This window comes from Capricornis sumatraensis, chromosome 6 (genome assembly GCF_032405125.1).
Source record: "Capricornis sumatraensis isolate serow.1 chromosome 6, serow.2, whole genome shotgun sequence".
Classification (NCBI taxonomy): domain Eukaryota; kingdom Metazoa; phylum Chordata; class Mammalia; order Artiodactyla; family Bovidae; genus Capricornis; species Capricornis sumatraensis.
Genome location: NC_091074.1, coordinates 107,429,150 through 107,448,737, shown reverse-complemented (window position 1 = coordinate 107,448,737; position 19,588 = coordinate 107,429,150). Strand labels below are relative to the sequence as shown.

General features: G+C 41.4%; 1 protein-coding gene across 1 annotated transcript in view; it reads left to right on the top strand.

The window, feature by feature from the left end:
- Positions 1 to 19,588, top strand: part of ELP1 (elongator acetyltransferase complex subunit 1) — a 48,731-nt gene that overhangs the window by 25,838 nt on the left and 3,305 nt on the right. The window contains exons 23-33 of the mRNA XM_068974575.1: positions 13 to 136; positions 1,086 to 1,183; positions 2,650 to 2,851; positions 5,360 to 5,421; positions 9,404 to 9,466; positions 9,841 to 9,901; positions 11,656 to 11,769; positions 12,400 to 12,496; positions 15,707 to 15,834; positions 16,654 to 16,808; positions 18,890 to 18,965. Coding sequence (XP_068830676.1) covers positions 13 to 136; positions 1,086 to 1,183; positions 2,650 to 2,851; positions 5,360 to 5,421; positions 9,404 to 9,466; positions 9,841 to 9,901; positions 11,656 to 11,769; positions 12,400 to 12,496; positions 15,707 to 15,834; positions 16,654 to 16,808; positions 18,890 to 18,965 — 1,180 coding nt within the window. The remainder of the gene's footprint in view (positions 1 to 12; positions 137 to 1,085; positions 1,184 to 2,649; positions 2,852 to 5,359; positions 5,422 to 9,403; positions 9,467 to 9,840; positions 9,902 to 11,655; positions 11,770 to 12,399; positions 12,497 to 15,706; positions 15,835 to 16,653; positions 16,809 to 18,889; positions 18,966 to 19,588) is intronic.

Here is a 19,588-nt window from a genome sequence, read left to right as displayed (position 1 = left end):
AATTTTTTTTAGGATCCCAAAGAATATCTTCCATTTCTGAATACACTTAAGAAAATGGAAACGAATTATCAGCGGTTCACTATAGATAAATACTTGAAACGATATGAAAAGGCCATTGGCCACCTAAGCAAATGTGGTAAGTATGAGTTAGTATATTTATTTCTGTTCAAATATTCTGTGGTAGGGTATAAATTGAAGTCAAATGTTAGTTTAGACAGACTGATTTCAGTTTCCACACCTGAAAATGTTAACAGCTGTGGCCGCAGACCTTATTTTTGTCAGTTTTGATAAACTGAGGGTACAGTGATGTCTGCGTGAACTCGGGGAGCTGTCAGTTTTGAAAAGCTGAGGGTACAGCAGATGTCTCTGAGTGAACTCAGGGAGCCCCATAGTTCAGACCCTTTTGAGTCAAGTGATCACCTTTGAAACTCACTTCTGCGTCTCAAAATCACAATTGGTTGATGGCTTCATTCTTCTCATGGTGTATGCAAACACCCTAAGGAGACTTAGCTTGTCTGAGTGACCATACCTTCTGTGCCCCGAAAGACACAGTTCTGACTGGCAGTCATATGAAGTAGAACCAGCACGATGCCAGGTGGTCGTTTCACCCATGCCTGACTGGTGCTGAACCTCGGCCTTCAGTATTCATGATTTTTTTCCTGACGGCTGAGATAGGGACGAGAAGAGTCGCCTGAGGTGCTTCCGTTCAGGTCTCTGTTCCTTGGAGAATCAGGTTCATCTGGGCTAGGCTGGGACTCAGGCGTGTGTATATGGTTAATAAGCTCCCTAGATGATTCTTATTAAGAAGTTTAAGAAAGCACTGGGCTGGATGGTCATTTCTCAGGGGCCGTGTAAAATTCCTTTTGAGCAGAACTCTGATCCCAATTAGTGCTTCTCAAATCTCAGAATCTGCAGCGGTGCTCATTAAAGTTCACATTCCTGCATTCCATTCCTCTGGATACTCTTAATTATGCAGGTCTTAAAAAGCTCCCTTGTTGATTTTATGTAAGGACCAGTGGTAGAGATGCAATCCAATATGCTTCTCCAGTCTTAAGCTTGTGTGTGTATGAATCTTATTCCTGTAGGACCGGAGTACTTCCCAGAATGCTTAAACTTAATAAAAGATAAAAACTTGTATAACGAAGCTCTGAAGCTCTACCCACCGAACTCGCAGCAGTACCAGGTGGGTAACGTGTGAAATGAGTGCTCCTGATTTTGCTTCGTGCTGCCGTTGGAAAGGGATGAGGATCTGGTGTCCCTGACACTTTCCTTGGTTTCAGAGTTAATCTTCAAACTAATTACTCTTATCTTGAGCTTCTTATCTGAGAGAATGGCCCTCATCTGTTCCTCTTGGAAAGAAGTTGCCCAGGCCAGAAGCCTAGGCATTGTCGCTGGATCCTCATCGGAAATACCTTGGCGGCCTCCATCCTGCCCCCTCCAGCCCAGCCTCACCGAGCATCCTGAATAGTGCATCTTTCCCATATAATTCTGCATGAAGTTTGGTTTATTTGTTTAAACAAACATCTGTTTAGCTTTTCTCATATGCTAGATACTTCACTTATCAGATGTTACATGAAATCTCACAACAGCCTGATAGATGTGCACGATTTTAAATGAGGAAGCACTTTGCCCAAGAACCTGCGATGTGGAGCCCATGCCATCATCAGCACCATTTTCACTTTGTCCACAAATTGCACACATCTTCCTGTGATCTGGCCGCTGCCTCCTCTTGAGCATCGGCTTTCTGTGCCAGCCTTCTGCCTCCCTGTCCTTTAGCCCTCCTTGTCCTTCTAAACTTGGTTCTCCTCTGCCAGAAAACCATTCCTGGAGGAGGTGCCAGACACTGAGCTCCCAGCACACCTCCTTCTTGCCTTGGGGATGGCATTTATCAATCTGCCTTGTACTGATTCTTTCCCCACCAGGCTGTGGGTTCCCTTAAGGGCAGGGACCCCATGTTATATCCCTCTGTTTCCCTGCCTAATGCTGAGCTTGGGGAACAGAGAATTTGGCCAGAGGCCGCCTCTTTGCTCTCATGTTCATGATCTGTTCCTCTCCTGTGCACTCTCCGCTTCAGTCGTACTGGCCGCCTTGTTATTCCGACCTGTGTGTTCCGTACTCATTCCTGCCTGATCGCCACGGTGCCTTCTGTGCTCTTGGTGCAGAACACTCTCCCTTAGCTCTTCACATTGCTTCTCCTCACAGCCCTCTGAAATAGCATTCCCATCACCGTGTCCCTTTACCACGGTCTACCATTATAGTGTTGACCATGTCGGGTTTATAAAGTATGTTCTCTTTCACCACCATAACAGTAGCTTGATCATGGTTCTTGTTAGAGTTTTCTGTGTTTGGTTGGTTGGCTGTTTTGTTTTCTTTTTACCCTTATATTTTTTGCGTTGCTGTCTTACTCCCAGGCGCTGAATAGTACTCAGTAACTATTTGTTGGATGAGCAAACAGCATATCCTCAGTAAGGTTTTGAATGAAAAAAAGATTGAATTCATTAGTCATCCACAGAAAAATTACTTATTTTCTAAGTAATTCCAAGGAATTTCAAGTAATTTCAAGTATAATGATCAAGACAGCCTTCCCTGGAGATTTAAAGAACAAGTTGCCACCTCTCCTCACTGACCCTGTGTCTCCTCCTGTCCCAGGACATCAGCATTGCTTACGGGGAACACCTGCTGCGGGAGCACCTCCATGAGCCGGCCGGGCTCGTGTTCGCCCGCTGCGGTGCTCACGAGAAAGCTCTCAGCGCCTTTCTGGCCTGTGGCAGCTGGCAGCAAGCGCTCTGTGCAGCGGCCCAGCTTCACTTGCCCGCAGAGCAGCTGGCTGGCCTGGGCAGGACGCTGGCAGGTAAACACGGTCGTTAAGGTTCTCCCAAACGAGAACTTCCCCTAAGGGTTTGTGTTTCTTTGGTTTTGTTTGGAATTTTTGCAAATATCTGTAAGGCAGCCCACCTTGATGCCTTCTCACAGGCACTGATAAAAATTAATTTGGAATGGCTTACTAGGTAGAGTAAAAGTTGAACTGCTACAAGAGTCCCCAGATAACGATGGCACGATAGGGAAAGCAGTTTACGTCTCTCTCTCGTAGTTCTGGCAGGTCTTCCCATGGTGCAGATCTGCCGTCTCTTCGGCAGTAGTTGAAGCTGGATTTTTTCCGTATCCATGTTCCAGTCCTCGGGGAAGGGAAAAGCTGGAGTCATTAGAGAACACTTTAACCTTTTTTTTTAATACTTATTTATTTATTAATATTCTTAGTTATTTGGATGCAGCAGGTCTTAGTCGTGGTATGTGGGATCTAGTTCCCTGAACAGGACCAAACCTCGGCCCCCTGAATCAGGAGTGCAGAGTCTTAGCCACAAGAGCACCAGGGAAGTCCCAGGAACACTTAACTTTAAGTTGGCGATGACCTAGCTAACCCTCCTCCTCCACCTCGTTCACTGAAACTCACACCTTATAGGTACACTTGGTACAGTGTAGCTGGGTAGCCAGGAGCCCTATAAGAATGTAAAGATGAATTTGGGGATGGAGCCATTCAAATACAGACAGTAGATTGTTGGGAAATGAAAACAATGGCGGTTTTCAGAAATGAGGCCAAATGTATAAGCAGTCCGAAAGGAGAGCCAGTTCAGCCATTTCTGGCTGTGAAACCAGAGGCGAGGCTGTTGCAGAGTCTGATTTCTTAGAGTGGAGCGGCCTTCCCAGGGTGCCCAGCAGAAGAGACAGGTGGGGCTCTGGCCCTCGCAATCATGCTTGAAGTGAGTGGCTGGTATATTTTCCCCCTAATTTTCAAGAGTCTTGTAAATATTGTTACGATTTCCCCCAAAACAGTCCTGAAAAAAATTTCAAATTACAGCGTGTTAAACGTATGAACATATTCTATTTAGTTATTTCACTTTGTTTTTTTTCCCCTGGGGATTAAAAAAATGTGTGAGATTATGACTTTTCTTTTTCTGGCATTTTCTGGTTATCAGATGGGCTTCCCTGGTAGCTCAGCATATTGGTTCTGTAGACTCTTATGTAAGCCCTTTCGATTTCCAAGCTGAAGTCTTTTTACAAGTACTGAGAAGTCCTTATTTGAGTCCTGTTAAAACTGTTCATTCTGGCTCCATTGATACATGTGCTCTAGAAACTTGTTATTTGTAGCTTATACTTTCCAGCTCTGTTCTTGGGGTCTGTTATCTTACATTTTTTGTGACTCTTAGCTTCCTGTTTTTCATGCCTTATAGTGCAATATACCTAGTTTTTCCAGATGTTTAGCAGAAAAAGGTGGAGAAGAGAGTGGCCAAAGATTTTGGGGAACTGTTATAAGGTGGAGTCACTTCATTCATACATTTAACTTAGGCAGTTCACACAAGTCACCAAAAGAGAGAAAAGATAGCTGTTTAGTAGAGGTGACTCTTCCTGGTTTTGTAAATGATAATATGCCCTGGAATTAGCATGAAATAGAAGACATGAATCTGCCAGCCCCTTAGTTAACTTTGGTTTCTGTGTGCCTCTCATTGAGGCACACACCCTCTCAACTGGACCAAGAGTGATTCTCAAATCTAAAGATACTGCCACATTCCCGACAAATGCCAACCACCCCCATCTAGTGCTCAACCAAAGAAACAGCAGCATCTTCCTATTGGAGGAAGAAATGGATTCGTGAGAGTGCTAGGTCAGTTTCCATATGAACGCTTGTAAACATTTTTTCCTGAATGATTTTGACTATATGTGATTTTCACATCCCATGCTAAATTTAGATTTTAACTGCCACTTTAGGATAGGACTCTGGTATTCCTGCCTATATCTCTCATAGAAATTCACAAAGTATCAATACTTTGCTTGATGGAAAAAAGACATAATGCCGTAGGTGGCTCAGTGGTATAGAATCTGCCTGCCAATGCAGGAGATGCAGGTTAGATCCCTGAGTCAGGAAGATCCCTGGAGGAGGAAATGGCAACCCACTCTGGTATTTTTGCCTGGAAAATCCCATGGATCGAGGAGCCTGGTGGTCTACAGTCCATGGAGTTGCAGAGTCGGACATGACTGAGCACACGCATCAAAGACATACTGATGAAGCATGTTAGCAAAAGAACGGTTAACTCTGTCTTACCCAGTGCTTCACAACATGCTTGGCCTGAGAATGGTTTCTTGGTCCTGCCTTTCATTGTTCTTTGAACAATCCTGGGGAACACTTTTGAATAATGCTATTTTAAAGCAGCTCATTTTGAGTTTATACTCTAGAGCTCAATCTCCAATATGTCAGAGACCGTTTTGATTTAAATAGTACCACTGAAAACCATTTCCCCTTGTGTTTTGGTAATGCTGATCTTTGCCAACTAGGAGAGTCAAATGCTTATTATTGTCTTTGCAGGAAAGCTAGTTGAGCAGAGGAAACACAGTGATGCGGCTACAGTTTTGGAACAGTACGCTCAGGTAAACTCAGTTCTTCCCTTCCTCTCACACCCCCAACAACACACACACACCAAGTAATTATTTCCCATTTGTACCTTAGCAATCATTAAAACAAGAGGAACTGTGGGTATTTAGGAAATCCAGAGATAGTATTTCCCTTGAAGGTCTTCCATCTTGCCTACTTGACTTGCAAATCTAAATTCAGTCTATCTCTAAATAATTGTAATTTCTGTGAGGCAGAATACCAAAGAAATCTAATATGCACTAGTGGCTTGACCTTGGTGGAGAGTAGAAAGTAAATCATAAGGCAATTATATTTTTTATATTAACATACCAAAGTAGGAACAATGAGAAAAGACCATTCTAAACCAAAGTGATTGAACCTGAGACCTCCTTTTTTGGCTTTCAGTCCCATTGTCTCTCTTGGAAATGTCTTTTTTACCTCAGGCAGCATTTGGGTTCCAGTTTTCCAGCAGATTATAAAGTATCCATACGAGCTTTTGATAGAATTGTAGATTTATTATGAAAACAGTAAATCCATGCATTGTCACGGGCCACAGACTCAAAGGACACAGGCATACAAATGTTACCAGGGATCCTTCCTTGCAGAGTTTTGGCCTTTGATCAGAAAGTGTTGTTAAAGTTGTTATGCAGGCACACTTGCATAACTAGATTATGCTTTTATAATACTTCATTGTCTTTTGTGTAATAAGGATGAGTGAAAGAAGACAATTAAAATTTGATATCACTAGATGCTAGAAAGAGAAAATGGTGATTCAACTGAAAACATGAAGACATATCCCACTGAAGATGGTTAATTAAATGGATAGGATGCTCGCTTGTGATTTCTAACATTTCTGTTTGATTCTTAGGATTTTTCTGTCTCTGGTCTCATTACCCATCTGTCCTTGCATGTTGTCTCTTTTTTCCATTTGAGGTGTTATCATATTTATTATACTCATGTTTTAATTCCCAGCCTCATAATCTCAAGATACCTGCCATATCAGTGTCCGGTTCTGATGCTTGCTCTGACTCTTCAAACTGCATTTTTATCCCTTTTTAAAAATGCCTTGTAATTTTTTGTCAAAAGCCTAATGTGATACCTGGGTAAAAGGAAATTTGATCAGAAGGCTTTTAGTGACATGATGCGGCTGGTGTTTGGGTAGGAGGAGGTGTGTTCTCTAGTCCTGTGATTAGGCCTCAGTCTGAGTATGTGCTTCAGCTGTGAACTTCACCAGGGCTTGTCAGTTGTTTTTCACCCCTCAGTAGGACAGGAAAGTTAGAGTGGGCCAGAGTTGGGTATTTCCCTGCCCCCATATTGGAGGTCCTGGTGAAACCCTCTTTGATTAGGCTCTGGCAAAATATTTTCTCTTGAGAGCAGGTCTTGTTAAAATCAGCATGCTTTGGGTATAACTTCACGTCTCCTTTTTCCTTCCCCCTGCTAGAAATATGAGGATATTTCCTCATATTCACTATGAGAAGTTCTCTTAAGGCTCCTGGAGGTAAAAACTCATAAAAATGTAGCATCTCCCTAAGTGTGGACCCCTATAGAGTTTTTAACTCTTGGTCTTGTTTACAGTGAGTGATACTAGCTAGAGAAGTTCAGTCTTTCACCCTGTGTGTGATGTTTTCTAGTTTTTGGCAAAGGAGTTGTTTGTTCAGTAGATGCGAGAAACTGGTAAGGCTCTTATTGGATTTGGCAAACTACAACCTGGGGGCCAAAGCTAGCCGACCACACGTTTTGTTAATAAAGTTGTATTGGAACATAGCCCCACCAATTGTTTATACATTGTGTGGCTGCTGTTGCACTTAAAACCACAAGAGTTTGAGGACTTGTAACAGTCTGTCCCAGAAAGCCTAAAATATTAACTGTCTTGCTTTTTATGGAAAAAAAATTGCCAGTCCTTGCCCTCTTGGGTTGAGAAAATTCTCCTCTGTTTCTGGTTCTGAGAGTTTTTATCATGAATGAGTATTAAATTTTGCCAAATGACTCAAGATATGTTTTTTGTTTAGACCAGTGATAGGGTGAATTGCATTGACTTTTAAAAAAAATTCTTTTATATTGAAGTATAGTTGATTTACAATGTTGTGGTAATATACAGGAAAGTGATTTGGTTTTATATATATACATTTATACATTTATATATCGGAGAAGTCAATGGCACCCCACTCCAGTACTCTTGCCTGGAAAATCCCATGGGTGGAGGAGCCTGGTAGGCTGCGTCCATGGGGTCGCTAAGAGTCGGACACGACTGAGCGACTTCACTTTCACTTTTCACTTTCATGCATTAGAGAAGGAAATGGCAGCCCACTCCAGTGTTCTTGCCTCGAGAATCCCAAGGATGGGGGATCCTGGTGGCCTGCCATCTGTGGGGTCACACAGAGTCGGACATGACTGATGTGACTTAGCAGTGGCAGCACATTTATATATATACATTTTTTATATTCTTTTCCATTATGGTTTATCATTGCATACTGAACATGTCAACAGTTCTCTGCGCTATACAATAGGACCTTGTTGTTTATCCACTCCATATGTAATAGCTTACCTCTGCTAACCCACCCTCCCACTCCATCCCTCGCCTAACCTCCCTTGGCAGCTGCACACCTGTTCTATAAGTGTGAGTGTGTTTCTGCTTCATAGATAGGTTTGTTTGTGTCACGATACCATGTGGAATTTGTCTTTCTCTTTCTGACTTTATGTAGTATGGTAATCTACACTTTAAAATTATTCATTGTATGTTATTAATATATGAATTTTATGTCAATAACAAACTCATTTCCAGTCAAGCAAAACACATATACTGTGTTTCTTTGGGACATATGGTATAGGCCTGAAGTGATCCTTTGGGGTCTGGGAAGAAAATGTTTATTTAACCTTCTTAGGTAAAAGTAACTTATTTAAAGTAGTATATATGTATATAGATTGTTTAAAATACTAAAAGCAGATAGAAGAAAATAAAACACCTCATTCCTACCACTCATGCGTGCATGCATGCTGTGTCACTTCAGTCATGTCCGACTCTGTGCGACTGTTTCTTTCCAGAGTTTCCTCTCTCCTCTCTACCTTCCCTACTCACCCCCCTACACACACACATGCACGCACACACACACACTCTACACACAGATGTACTTTTTAACCAAAATGAAATTATTCTGTTTGTAAATTTGGTTTGTTTGGCTATAATCTTCCTCTCTCTGTGTTGACACATTTTAATTTATCCAATAATGAAAATTAAGTTCCCTCAATATTCCAAAGTTGTTTATAGTAGATTGATCCAAATTAGATTCCTTCCTAAGTCCATGTATTGTGTTCATTATCTTATGTTCTTTAAATCCCTTTTTATCTAGTTTATACACACCTTTTTTATGATAGAGATTACTTGAAGAAATCCAGCCAGTTGTCTCTTTTATTTCATCTTCTAAAAACGTGTTTTGTTTTATGTGCTTTTTAAGAACATAACATAATTATATATTAGGGTGCATAATCAAATTTTTTAGTGGTAAGGATGTAAGCATCACAAATGGCTTAAAGACTGTAGGCTATACAGATGTTTATTAAACTTATTTCAGTTTTTTATAGGTTTGAAGTTGTTTGAAATACAAAGAGAAAAAAAAAAGTATTAAAAGAAAAAAAGGTTTGGAAGGTTACAGTTCTAGTCGACCCTTTTTTCACAGTGTGGTCTTATTAATTCAGGAGCCCACCTAAATCTCCTGAATCAGACTTGGAGGTGCAGCTGGGGAAATGGGCGTTTCTAACAGTCTCTCTCGTGGTTTCGGTGCTCAGGGATGTGGAGAGATGATGCTCACCTTGTGTTTTGTGGTCATTTCCAGAACTGACACTCCTTATTGGTCTTTTGCATCAGCATCTATCAAGCATCCGCTCTAGGCCAGACCCTAGGCTGAGAACTGGGATTGTGAGCAATAGAGGCAGCTCTTTGGGCAGTTTTGCAGTTTGATACGGTGGCATCTGACATGCTTGTCCTTGATGTTCCCTTGTCAGGACCATGAAGAAGCTGTGCTCGTGCTGCTAGAGGGAGCTGCCTGGGAAGAAGCTCTGAGACTGGTAAGAGGACGCCAGAACTCCTCCCTGCCTGAAGTGCTCAGTAGAACGAGGGCCTGCACGGGGGAGACAGTCAGCCGGAGTCCCTGGTCTTCTGAGTCTCCCGAAGTTTGGCAGTAGTTCAGGTTCTGGTCTAAGGATAAGCAGTGCTTTTTAAATCATTTAGTTAATTTATTCTTGAGGTGTGGAATTAGTCCTCTAAATGAGAAATGTTACTATTTCTTACTGAAACGATTTGGGTTTTCTTTGGCCGCCTTGTAGGCCTGTTCCTCCGGAAAATATCCTGGTCACCTCTGAAAGCGATCCACTCCCTAGTGTCTTAACTTTCCAGTGACTTGACGTTTTCCTGCCTAAAATTATCTTATTTTTCCTTTTAGGTACACAAATATAACAGACCAGATATTATAGAAACCAACATAAAGCCTTCCATTTTAGAAGGTGAGGGTTGTATTTTAGAAAGCATTCCTGATTTGGAAGTATCAGGATCAGGGGAGAGGGAGACGGGAGAGTACTGTCTTTGCTGTCACGTCCTTTAATCACGTCAGTGATGAAAGAACGCACTTTATTGAGTCAACCAGAGTTCTCCACTGGGTGGGATAATTGAATTCTGACCATGGTTTTTAAATGTGCTATGTTAAATGGGCTTCCAGTGGTAAAGAATTTGCCTGCCATTACAGAAGACATGGGTTTGATCCCTGGGTCGGGAAGATCCCCCTAGAGAAGAAAACTGACAGCCTGTTCTAGTATTCTTGCCTGGGAAATCCCATGGATGGAGGAGCCTGGGAGGCTACAGTCCATGGAGTCATGAAGAGTTGGACAGACTAAGTGTCTAAACAGTAGCGACAATGATGTTAAATAAATAGTCACACATGAAATATTTGAATGTTAAAAACCTGTGGGTAAGATACAGTTAAAAATTTTTGCATTGAGGAATGGTTGGTAAACTTGCATATGAACTATTTGATAATATCATATCAAGTGGTTAATTTTCTGTATTTAATAATTATATTGTGATTATATATATAATATCCTGATTCTTAAGAGAGAGATGCTAAAGTATTTAGGAGGGAAGGATTGTATCTGTAACTTCCTCTCAAAGGGTTCCACAAAAATAATTATGTGTGTGTGAGAGAGAGAAACAGAGGAAGCCAAAAATATAGAATGATTGATATAGAATAATTGATAAATCTAAATGAAGTGTATGTGTGTGTGTGTATTCATTGAACTGTTGCAACTTTTATGTAGGTTTGAACTTTCAAAATAAAAATTTTTACAATAAAAAGAAGGGCTTTTCCTGTGGCCTTGTGGTTAAGACAGCTTCCAATTCTGGGGGCACAGGTTCAATCCCTTGTCGGGGAACTAAGATCCTGTATGCTGCACAGCATGTCCAAAAAAAATAATAAAAAGGACCTTTGCAGAAGATTAATCAAAGATGAGTGTTAATCAGTTCTAGAATACTCTAGTGTATATTGTAATTCCTTAAATGCAAAGTGTAAGAGTAGGATGTCAGTTTGACGTATAGAAATCTTTGGGAGTAGAGGTTGATTTTAAGCCCTGCACAGTCTACCCTGTAAGTAATGTCTAGCGTTTCTGACATTGACATGCATTCATTCTTACCACGTCTGCTCTCTACTACCCTATCCAACTTAAAACTGGGAGAGTTCTCTGTGTATCATTCTCTTTACGTACTCCTACCTGGGTCCTGGAAGCATCCTCCTGGGCCCTGTAACAATCGTTCTAGCTCACTCTTACTTGAATTTTTCTCCACTAATGAGAACCTAGAAAAATGCTGACGATTCAGTCAGCAAAGACCGAATACTTACAGGTTTAGGAAGCATTTCATGACTTTCTTCCTGTTTTTGTTACTAGCTTCCTGTACACTCCTTTTATTTGCCAGTCCTCTCTTAGGTTAGATATTAAAGACTCTTATTCAGGTGATTTTACAAGTTTAGTGGGAGAGTGTTTTCTAGGATGATGTTAATGAACTTTAAGATCTTGAATCTCAATCTCTAGTTCATTCTCCGAAAGCATTGTTGGTTAATTCTCCATTAAATTTAAAGAAAAAAATCTTACTTGAGAAACTTGATAACTTGTTTTCTTTTCATTGAGCTCCAACTCCCTTGCCAACCTCTCACTCCAGTTTTTTCTCTTTGCTTAAACATGTTTAAATTACTTTCCATCTGCACCCTCAGCCCAGAAAAATTACATGGCATTTCTGGACTCTCAGACAGCCACATTCAGTCGCCATAAAAAACGTCTGCTGGTGGTACGAGAGCTGAAGGAGCAGGCCCAGCAGGTGAACCTGGGTGAGTGCCTGCCTGGAGACAGTGGAGCTTGGGGGTGGTGTCGGGGGCAACGTCACACACTGTCTTATTAGCCGCTTACTGTGCCTCCTGCAGTGTGGTTACTGTGCCAAGTGGAAGTCTGAGGCCTCTGTGAAGGGCATGTGTATGTCTTTGTCATGGGTACTGGGGAGAGTTTGAGGGCAGAATCAAGCACGAATGGGAAGAGGTCTGCCAGACGTTCCCCACTCACCCAGCCAGAGGAACTGACTGCAGTATTTACAGAATGAATCTCCTCCTCTCCAAAAGTTCCTTTGCTTTAAGAAAAGAATAAAGACGTTTGGTAAAGTGCTAGCTTACAGTGGTAAAATTGTATTTAATATCTATTGGTGACTAGTAGTTATTGCTACATTGGTTTTAGTCTGTTGAGCACAAGCAGAGCACCTCTTTTTTTATTGAAGAGTAGTTGGTGTACAGTGTTGTGCCAGTCCAATGGCTCAGCTGTACACATTTGTGCTGTATTTTAGATCAGCTTTGTACTAGTTTTCCTACCTCATTAGAGGTGACCTGGATAACTATGGTTCATTTACCCTGCTGAAGGTGAACCTTATCTGCAGGGAGTTTTCAACTCTGTGTCTGGTTCTTCTTTTCTAGATGATGAAGCACCCCACGGTCAAGAGTCAGATCTCTTCTCTGAAACCAGCAGTGTCATGAGTGGCAGATACTCTCATAGTAACTCTAGGATATCAGCGTATGTATCATGTTTATTCAGCACACTCGCCATTCCCTGGGTGTGTGGAGAAAGAAGTGAAGAGGTCAGCTTTCCACCAGGACCATGCAGCAGGAGGCGGGGGACTGGGGAAGTTGGGGAAGGACCTTCCCAGCATGTCTAAGAGCTCAGACTTGACTGCAGATGTTTTCTGCTGCAGCTTCGTGGCCTATGTGTTTGCCCGCTGCTCATATGGCACTTACACTGGGTACTCAATTTATATTTAACATCTGATTTCATTCATTTAACAAATATTAAGCGACTATATGTAATTGTGTAGGCACTAAAAAACTAGAGAGATTATAAAGAAAAGCGAGTTCACACTTCTTCAAAGTTCAGTTGCTCAGAAGTATTTACTGAACTAGCTGTAGTGGATATTACAGAAACCTTTTAAGGAGATGTGAATTAATAAGAATTTGTAAACTTACTTGGGAAACAGAAAACAGTGCATGATGGTATATTTAAACCAAATGGTGTTTTAGGAATTTAGAGTGGACATCTGTGAGATTGGGTGGGATAAACAGAAACTGCAGGAAAGCCACCCAGACTGGGCTTTTGGGAGTTGGGCTGAGGGTCCCAGATGAAACAAATGGCATAATAAAAGACCTCTGAGGCAGGAAAGAATGTGGGGTTCATTTATATATTTTATGATAATAAAATTCCAATCTGATATGTCTGTCTTCTTACTTAAATTTAATTTTGTTGCCTTTAAATTTATTTAGTCTTTACTACAAAATTGAAGCTGATTGTTCTTCTCATTGTTCCAGCTCTGATTATCAGGTGTAATCTCATGTTCTTCTGTATCTTAATCAAAACTTCAAGGCCAGGCATCACTTTTTAGGGCCTTCCTTATTATTTCCTGCCTTTTCGCTACCAGTTAAGTTTTATGTTTCATTTTAACACCGTCACCGTTTTCCCAAAAATACAAGCACCATCTGTATATACCGTGGTTTCCCAAAAAGTTGGTGACCACACTTATTGCTACATTCGTTTTAATCTGCTGAGCACAAGGAGAGCTCTCCTCTTTTTCTTTATTGAAGCATAATTGATTTACAATGTTGTGATAATCTCAGCTGTACAGCAGAGTGATTCAGTTATACACATATATACATTCTTTGTTTATAGTTTCTTCCATTGTGGTTTATCACAGGATACCGAATATAATTCCCTGTGCTATACAGTAGGATCTTGTTTATCCATTCCAGTGTAATACTTTACATCTACCAACCCCAAACTCACAGTCCATCCATCTCCCTCTCCCTCTCCTCACCTACAAGTCTGTTCTCTGTGTCTGTGAGTCTGTTTCATAGACAGGTTCATCTGTGCTGTGTTTTAGATTCCGTGTATAAATGATACCGTGTTTCTTTCTCTTTCTGACTGACTTCACTTAATCTGGTCATCTTAGTTGCACCCACGATGCTGCACATGGCGTTGTTTGGCGCTTTTTATGGCTGAGTAGTATTCTGTTGTGTGTGTACACCGCATCTTCTTTATCAAGTCATCTGTCAGCGGATATTCAGGTTGTTCATGTCTTGGGGCTGTTGTGAGTAATGCTGCTATGGACATAGGGGTGCATGTATCTTTTTGGATCAGAGTTTTCTCCAGGTATATGCCCAGGAGTGGGGTTGCTGGGTCATATTGTAATTCTGTTTTTAGTTTTCTGAGGAACCGCCATACTGTTTTCCATAGTGGCTGTACAAACTTGCATTCCCACCAACAGTATAGGAGGGTTCCCTTTTCTGCACACCCTCTTCAGCATTTATTTACAGACTTATTAATGGTGACCATTTTGACTGGTGTCTAGTGGTACCTCACTGTAGTTTTGATTTGCATTTCGGTAATAATTAGTGATGTTGAGCATCGTTTTCACATGCCTGGTGGCCATCTATATGTTTTTTTTTTGCAGAAATGTGGGCTAAGATCTTTAGCCCGTTTTTTGACAGGGTTGCTTGTTTTGTGTTGTTGAGTTGTGTGAGTTGTTGGTGTATTTTGGAAATGAACCCCTTGCCTACTGCATGATCAGCAGATCTTTTTCTCCCATTCTGTAGATCGTTTTTACTTATTTTTTCGTGGCTTCCTTTGCTGTGCAAAAGCTTGTAAGTTTGTTTACTTTTGTTTTCATCTCTGTTGCCTTGGGAGACTGGCCTAAGAAAGCGCTGGTACAATTTTTGCCATAGAATGTTTTGCCTATGCTCTCTTCTGGGAGTTGCATGGTGTCATGTCTTAATTATGTTTAAGTCTTCAAGCCATTTTGAGTTTTTTTCTGTGTACAGTGAGAGGGTATGTTTTAACTGCCTCTGTTTACATGTGGCTGTCCAGCTTTTCCAACACCAGTTGCTGAAGAGACTTCTTCCCGTCTGATATTCCTGACTCTCTTACAGAAGACTGACTCCTAGTAGGTGGGCAGGTTTATTTCTGGGCTCTCTCTTCTGCTCCATTGATCCATGTGTCTGTTTTTGTGCCAGTGCCGTGCTGTTTTGATTCCTGTAGCTCTGGAGTGTGTCTGAAGTCTGGGAAGGCTATGCCTCCTGCTTTGTTCTTTTTCTTCAGAATTGCTTCAGCAGTTCTGGGTCACCTATGGTTCCATAGAATTTAGGGATTATTTGTTCCAGTTCTGTGAAAACAGTCATGGGTCATTTGATAGGGATTGTATTACATCAGTAGATTGCCATTTTAACAATGTTAATTCTTGTAGTCCAAGAACATGGGATTTCTTTCCATATCTTTGAATCATCTTCAGTTTCTTTTCTTAATGTTTTATAGTTCTCAGTGTATATGAGTCTTTAATCTCCTTAATCAGGTTTATTCGTAAGTATTTTGTTTTGGGGACTGCAATTTTGAAAAGTATTGTTTTTTTACATTCCCATTCCGATATTTCATTGCTGTTATAAAGAAATGCAGCCAGTTTCTGATGTCATTCTTTTATCTTGCTACTTTGCTGAATTCATTTATCAGATCTAGACGTTTTTATGTGGAGTCCTTAGGGTTTTCCAAATATAGTATCATGTCATCCCTGTCTAATGACAATTCCTAATGACCTTTTGTTCCTTTTTCTTTTCTGATTGCTGTGGCTAGGGCTTCCAGTACCACGCTGAAGAGAAGTGCTGGGAATGGGCATGCTTGTCTTGTTTCAGGTTTTAGCGGGAAGGGCTTAAGGAGAGCCCCTTTTAAAACACCTCTAACATCTAACAGGCGATCATCTAAGAATCGGCGCAAAGCGGAGCGGAAGAAGCACAGCCTCAAGGAGGGGAGTCCACTGGAGGATGTGGCCCTGTTGGAGGCACTGAGTGAAGCGGTGCAGGGGACTGAGAAACTGAAAGGTATATTTTCAATACTGATGATTCTTGCCCACATAAAAACCGTAGTAAATACATCACTTCAGGGCACTTTTGTAAAACAAAACTTCTCAGCCCAGAGGCCTTTCTCATTGGCATTCACCTACTCAGGATGTGAAGGATGATCATTGAAGTCCGAAAGTTTACCCAAGGCCACACAGGGCCTAAACTGTTAAGCAGGTTTGCTCTGGGATGAAAATAAAGGTTAAAATCCAGTCCATCCCCTTCACTTGCTACATCGTGGACTTGGGAATAAGTGTTATTGGTCTGGAGAAAGACATCTATCTTTCTATTTGGCCTTTTGGGAATTTCCCTGGGGGCTTCCCAGGGCAGTAATAATAAAGTAATAATAATGGTGCTAATAGTAAAGAACCTGGCTGCCAGTGCAGGAGACGTAAGGGATGCAGGTTCGATCACTGAGTCGAGAGGATCCCCTGGAGGAGGGCACGGCAACCCACTCCGGTATTTTTGCCTGGAGGATCCCCATGGACAGAGGAGCCTGGTGGGCTACAGTCCATACAGTCACAAAGAGACACGACTGAAGTGACTTAGCACACATACATGCATCTCTGAAATCAGGATAAGGATTGAGGAGACACTAATCCCCTGCTTGGGCTGCAGTGGATTTGTTTTCTTTTCGTAGTAGATATGTTAAATTATTCTAGCTTTGGAGGAGAAAGGAGAAAATATGGAAGATATTGTGTGATATTCGATTTTTTTTGCTTGGGAAAAAATCTCTGTTAGGATTCTAGCACTGGAGCTGGTAATACAACTTAACCACTCTCTCAAATTTCTTCTCTCTAGATGAAATAGGCCATATTTTAAAGATGCTCTTTCTCTTTGAGTTTGATGAGCAAGGAAGGGAGTTACAGAAGGCCTTTGAAGATACTCTGCTGTTAATGGAAAGGTCACTTCCAGAAATTTGGACTCTCACCCCCCAGCAGAGTTCAGCTACACCTGTAAGTTTTCCTCAGAAACACAATGTGCTTTTCATGTTAAAATTACTTTCACAGATTATTACTCTCATAGTGTCTTAACAGTCAAAGCAAAAGATTTTCCTTTTCTCAAAACATACCATACCACAGTTAAATTATCTTAGCAAGCTGTTGGTAAGAAGACTTTGTGATAGAACTTGTAGTACACCTCGGCCTAGGTTAAGTTCGCGTTTAGTTCTCTTTTCCACATGAAACCACTGTCACAGAGAAGATGGGAGTCAGATGGTTGCCCCTGGCCTGCAGTGAAGTTGTTAAGGTCGACCAGAACTGGCCCCTCACCTCTCTGTTCACACTTATGATGGGATCTGAATTCTTTAAAGGAAGCCCAGATAATTGCTGTAAATTTGACTTGTCATTTCTGTGTTGTTATGACATGATTACTAATTATGTTAAAGCTGTTTGTGTCCCATCAAGAATTCTGATGTTTTGTCATCTATTTATTGTTTATATCTGCACAGTCTCTTACACCTCAGGTCTGTTGCTCAGCGTTTTGATTTTGATTCTGAAAGGCTGGTCTGTCCATCAGGGTCCATTAAGGACAATGGAAACCACAGCTAATATTTTATCAGAGAGATTTTAATAAATGGAACTGGTTAACCAAGTACTAGAGGACCAAAAAGGCGGAAGGGGAACACAGAGAAGGAACCCTGAGATAGTAAGTGTGGGCAGCGGCTTATACCCCTAGGACTGAAAGAACAGAAGGAAGAGTTTGAGATTCTTAGAATTTAGACGCTTGGAGATGGGCCTTGCAGAGCTGGTTCTGGAAGCTCCGTGAAGCAGGGGCAGCCATCTGGTGCTGGTATTTCTGAGGGGGCAGATGAGGCTGGTTCAGAGTACATAGAAATAAATGGAAACTGGAATGAACAGATGCTGTGGGGTAAAGAGCCACCGTTGAGTGGCAGCAAGCAAACAAAGGAACAGATCCTATCTCCTTCCTCCATCCAGCCTCGGCCTGTCCTTCTGTCGGCTGCTCTTGTTGGAGAATAACAGCCATCAGAGGAGGGGTTTCTCAGGGTTTTCTCAGGTCCACAGTCCCAGCATCACAAGCAGTGCGTAGAAGGGTGGGTTTGGAGCTGAGACAGAGGCCGAAAGTCAGCTCATAGGCTTATGAAATACATAAGCTTACTGGGTCTTGATTTCCTCAGTTATAAATGAGAATAATATTCTCTGGTATACTTCACTGAATGTTTTGAAGGTTACATGACAAGGTAGATATCAAAGCATTTAAAAGAAAAAACTGTAAAAGCAACTAAGAGTTAGCCTCCCAGAAGCACTTGAATTTACTATAATAGGTATTCCTAGAAGAAATCTGATCACCTTCAAAACTTGTGATTTTGAAGCTAACAATTTATAATGCCTCCCCAGGCCCTCCCTTATTCTCATCTATTCAGATCATATTAACGCCTAAGACACCAGTTTAGGAGTCTTAGGGGGAGTGACAGGAAAATTGTGTTTTTGCTCTGGCTGGTAAAGCACAGTAATGTCATATGTGTAGGATACCATGGGTCACGGGGCAGTGCTTTGAGCATGTGGCATCGCTGCTGGGCATGCGCCAGGAGGGGACAGGCACAGAGCTGAGTGAAGGCGAGGCAGAGGGCCTGGCGTGTGCCCGCTGAGGCTCCTGCAGGCGTGGGCTTCCTATGAAGTCTCTTGTTCATCTTGAACACACGAGGAGTTTGCATTCTTCTCCATTTTGTGTACAAATTATTTTAATGTAAAAATTCTCACAAATCTTTGAGTACAGTCTGATGCTCTGTGTATTCTATAATCTATTATTGTTCCCCTCCCCAGGGTTTGGCTCACTCATTTGGAAAGGACCAGGCGTTTATCACTGAGCTTTTCCTTTTCTGTTTTCCCCCCATCATCACCTTCTGGTAGACAGGAGATACCAAGGTCTGAATGGAGATGGGAGAAACTGTCAAATTAAAATCACATATATGTTTGCTGCCATAATGAAAATGAAAGGCTGCCTATTGCTGCAAAGGTATTTGCAGCCATCAGAAGTATAAAATAATCTTTGCTGATTCAGTCTACTTTCTACTTAGGTTCTAGGTCCCAATTCTACTGCAAATAGTATCATGGCCTCTTACCAACAACAGAAGACTTCAGTTCCTGTTCTTGGTTAGTATTTTTCTCTCTAAATTATTATGTACTAAGCAGAAGAAATATATTTTTGTAAGTGTTTAGGTTAGTAGTATAAGGAGAGATTGGGGAGTCACTGCAGTTTTTCCTCTATTCTCAGAGTCTGTCTGTAGTAAAATTAGTTTAATGCCTTTAGTGTTAGGAACCTGGGTTGGGGGATGAGAGATCCAGTGTGACATTAAATGTATAATTTTTTAAAAACTTGTTCTGACTTGGGCACTTGTCAAAGCAGTGACGTATATGCATCCATACAGGGCATCCCAGTTGAAGTTTGAGTCTGAACAGTCTAATTTGCACGTACATTTCAAGAAATCTTCTGAATCATCATTTTTGGCTCTTGACAGTCTTGCATTGTGTCTTGGGGACATTTTCACATTTATTGCTTAAGAGCCAGACCTTTTTAGTCATCCTTAGGATTGATAAGGTTATCATTTAATCTGCATTTCCTATTGAATTATACGTAAAATGTTTCTGTTTATTTTTGGGGGTGGGGGGAAATGATTCTCAGCAGTTAGGTTACATATGCCTCAAAGTTAAAAACCCTAAAGGCTTTCTTTTCAAAGTTGGTTAAAAAAAAACTTTGGACAGATCAGTTTGGTGCC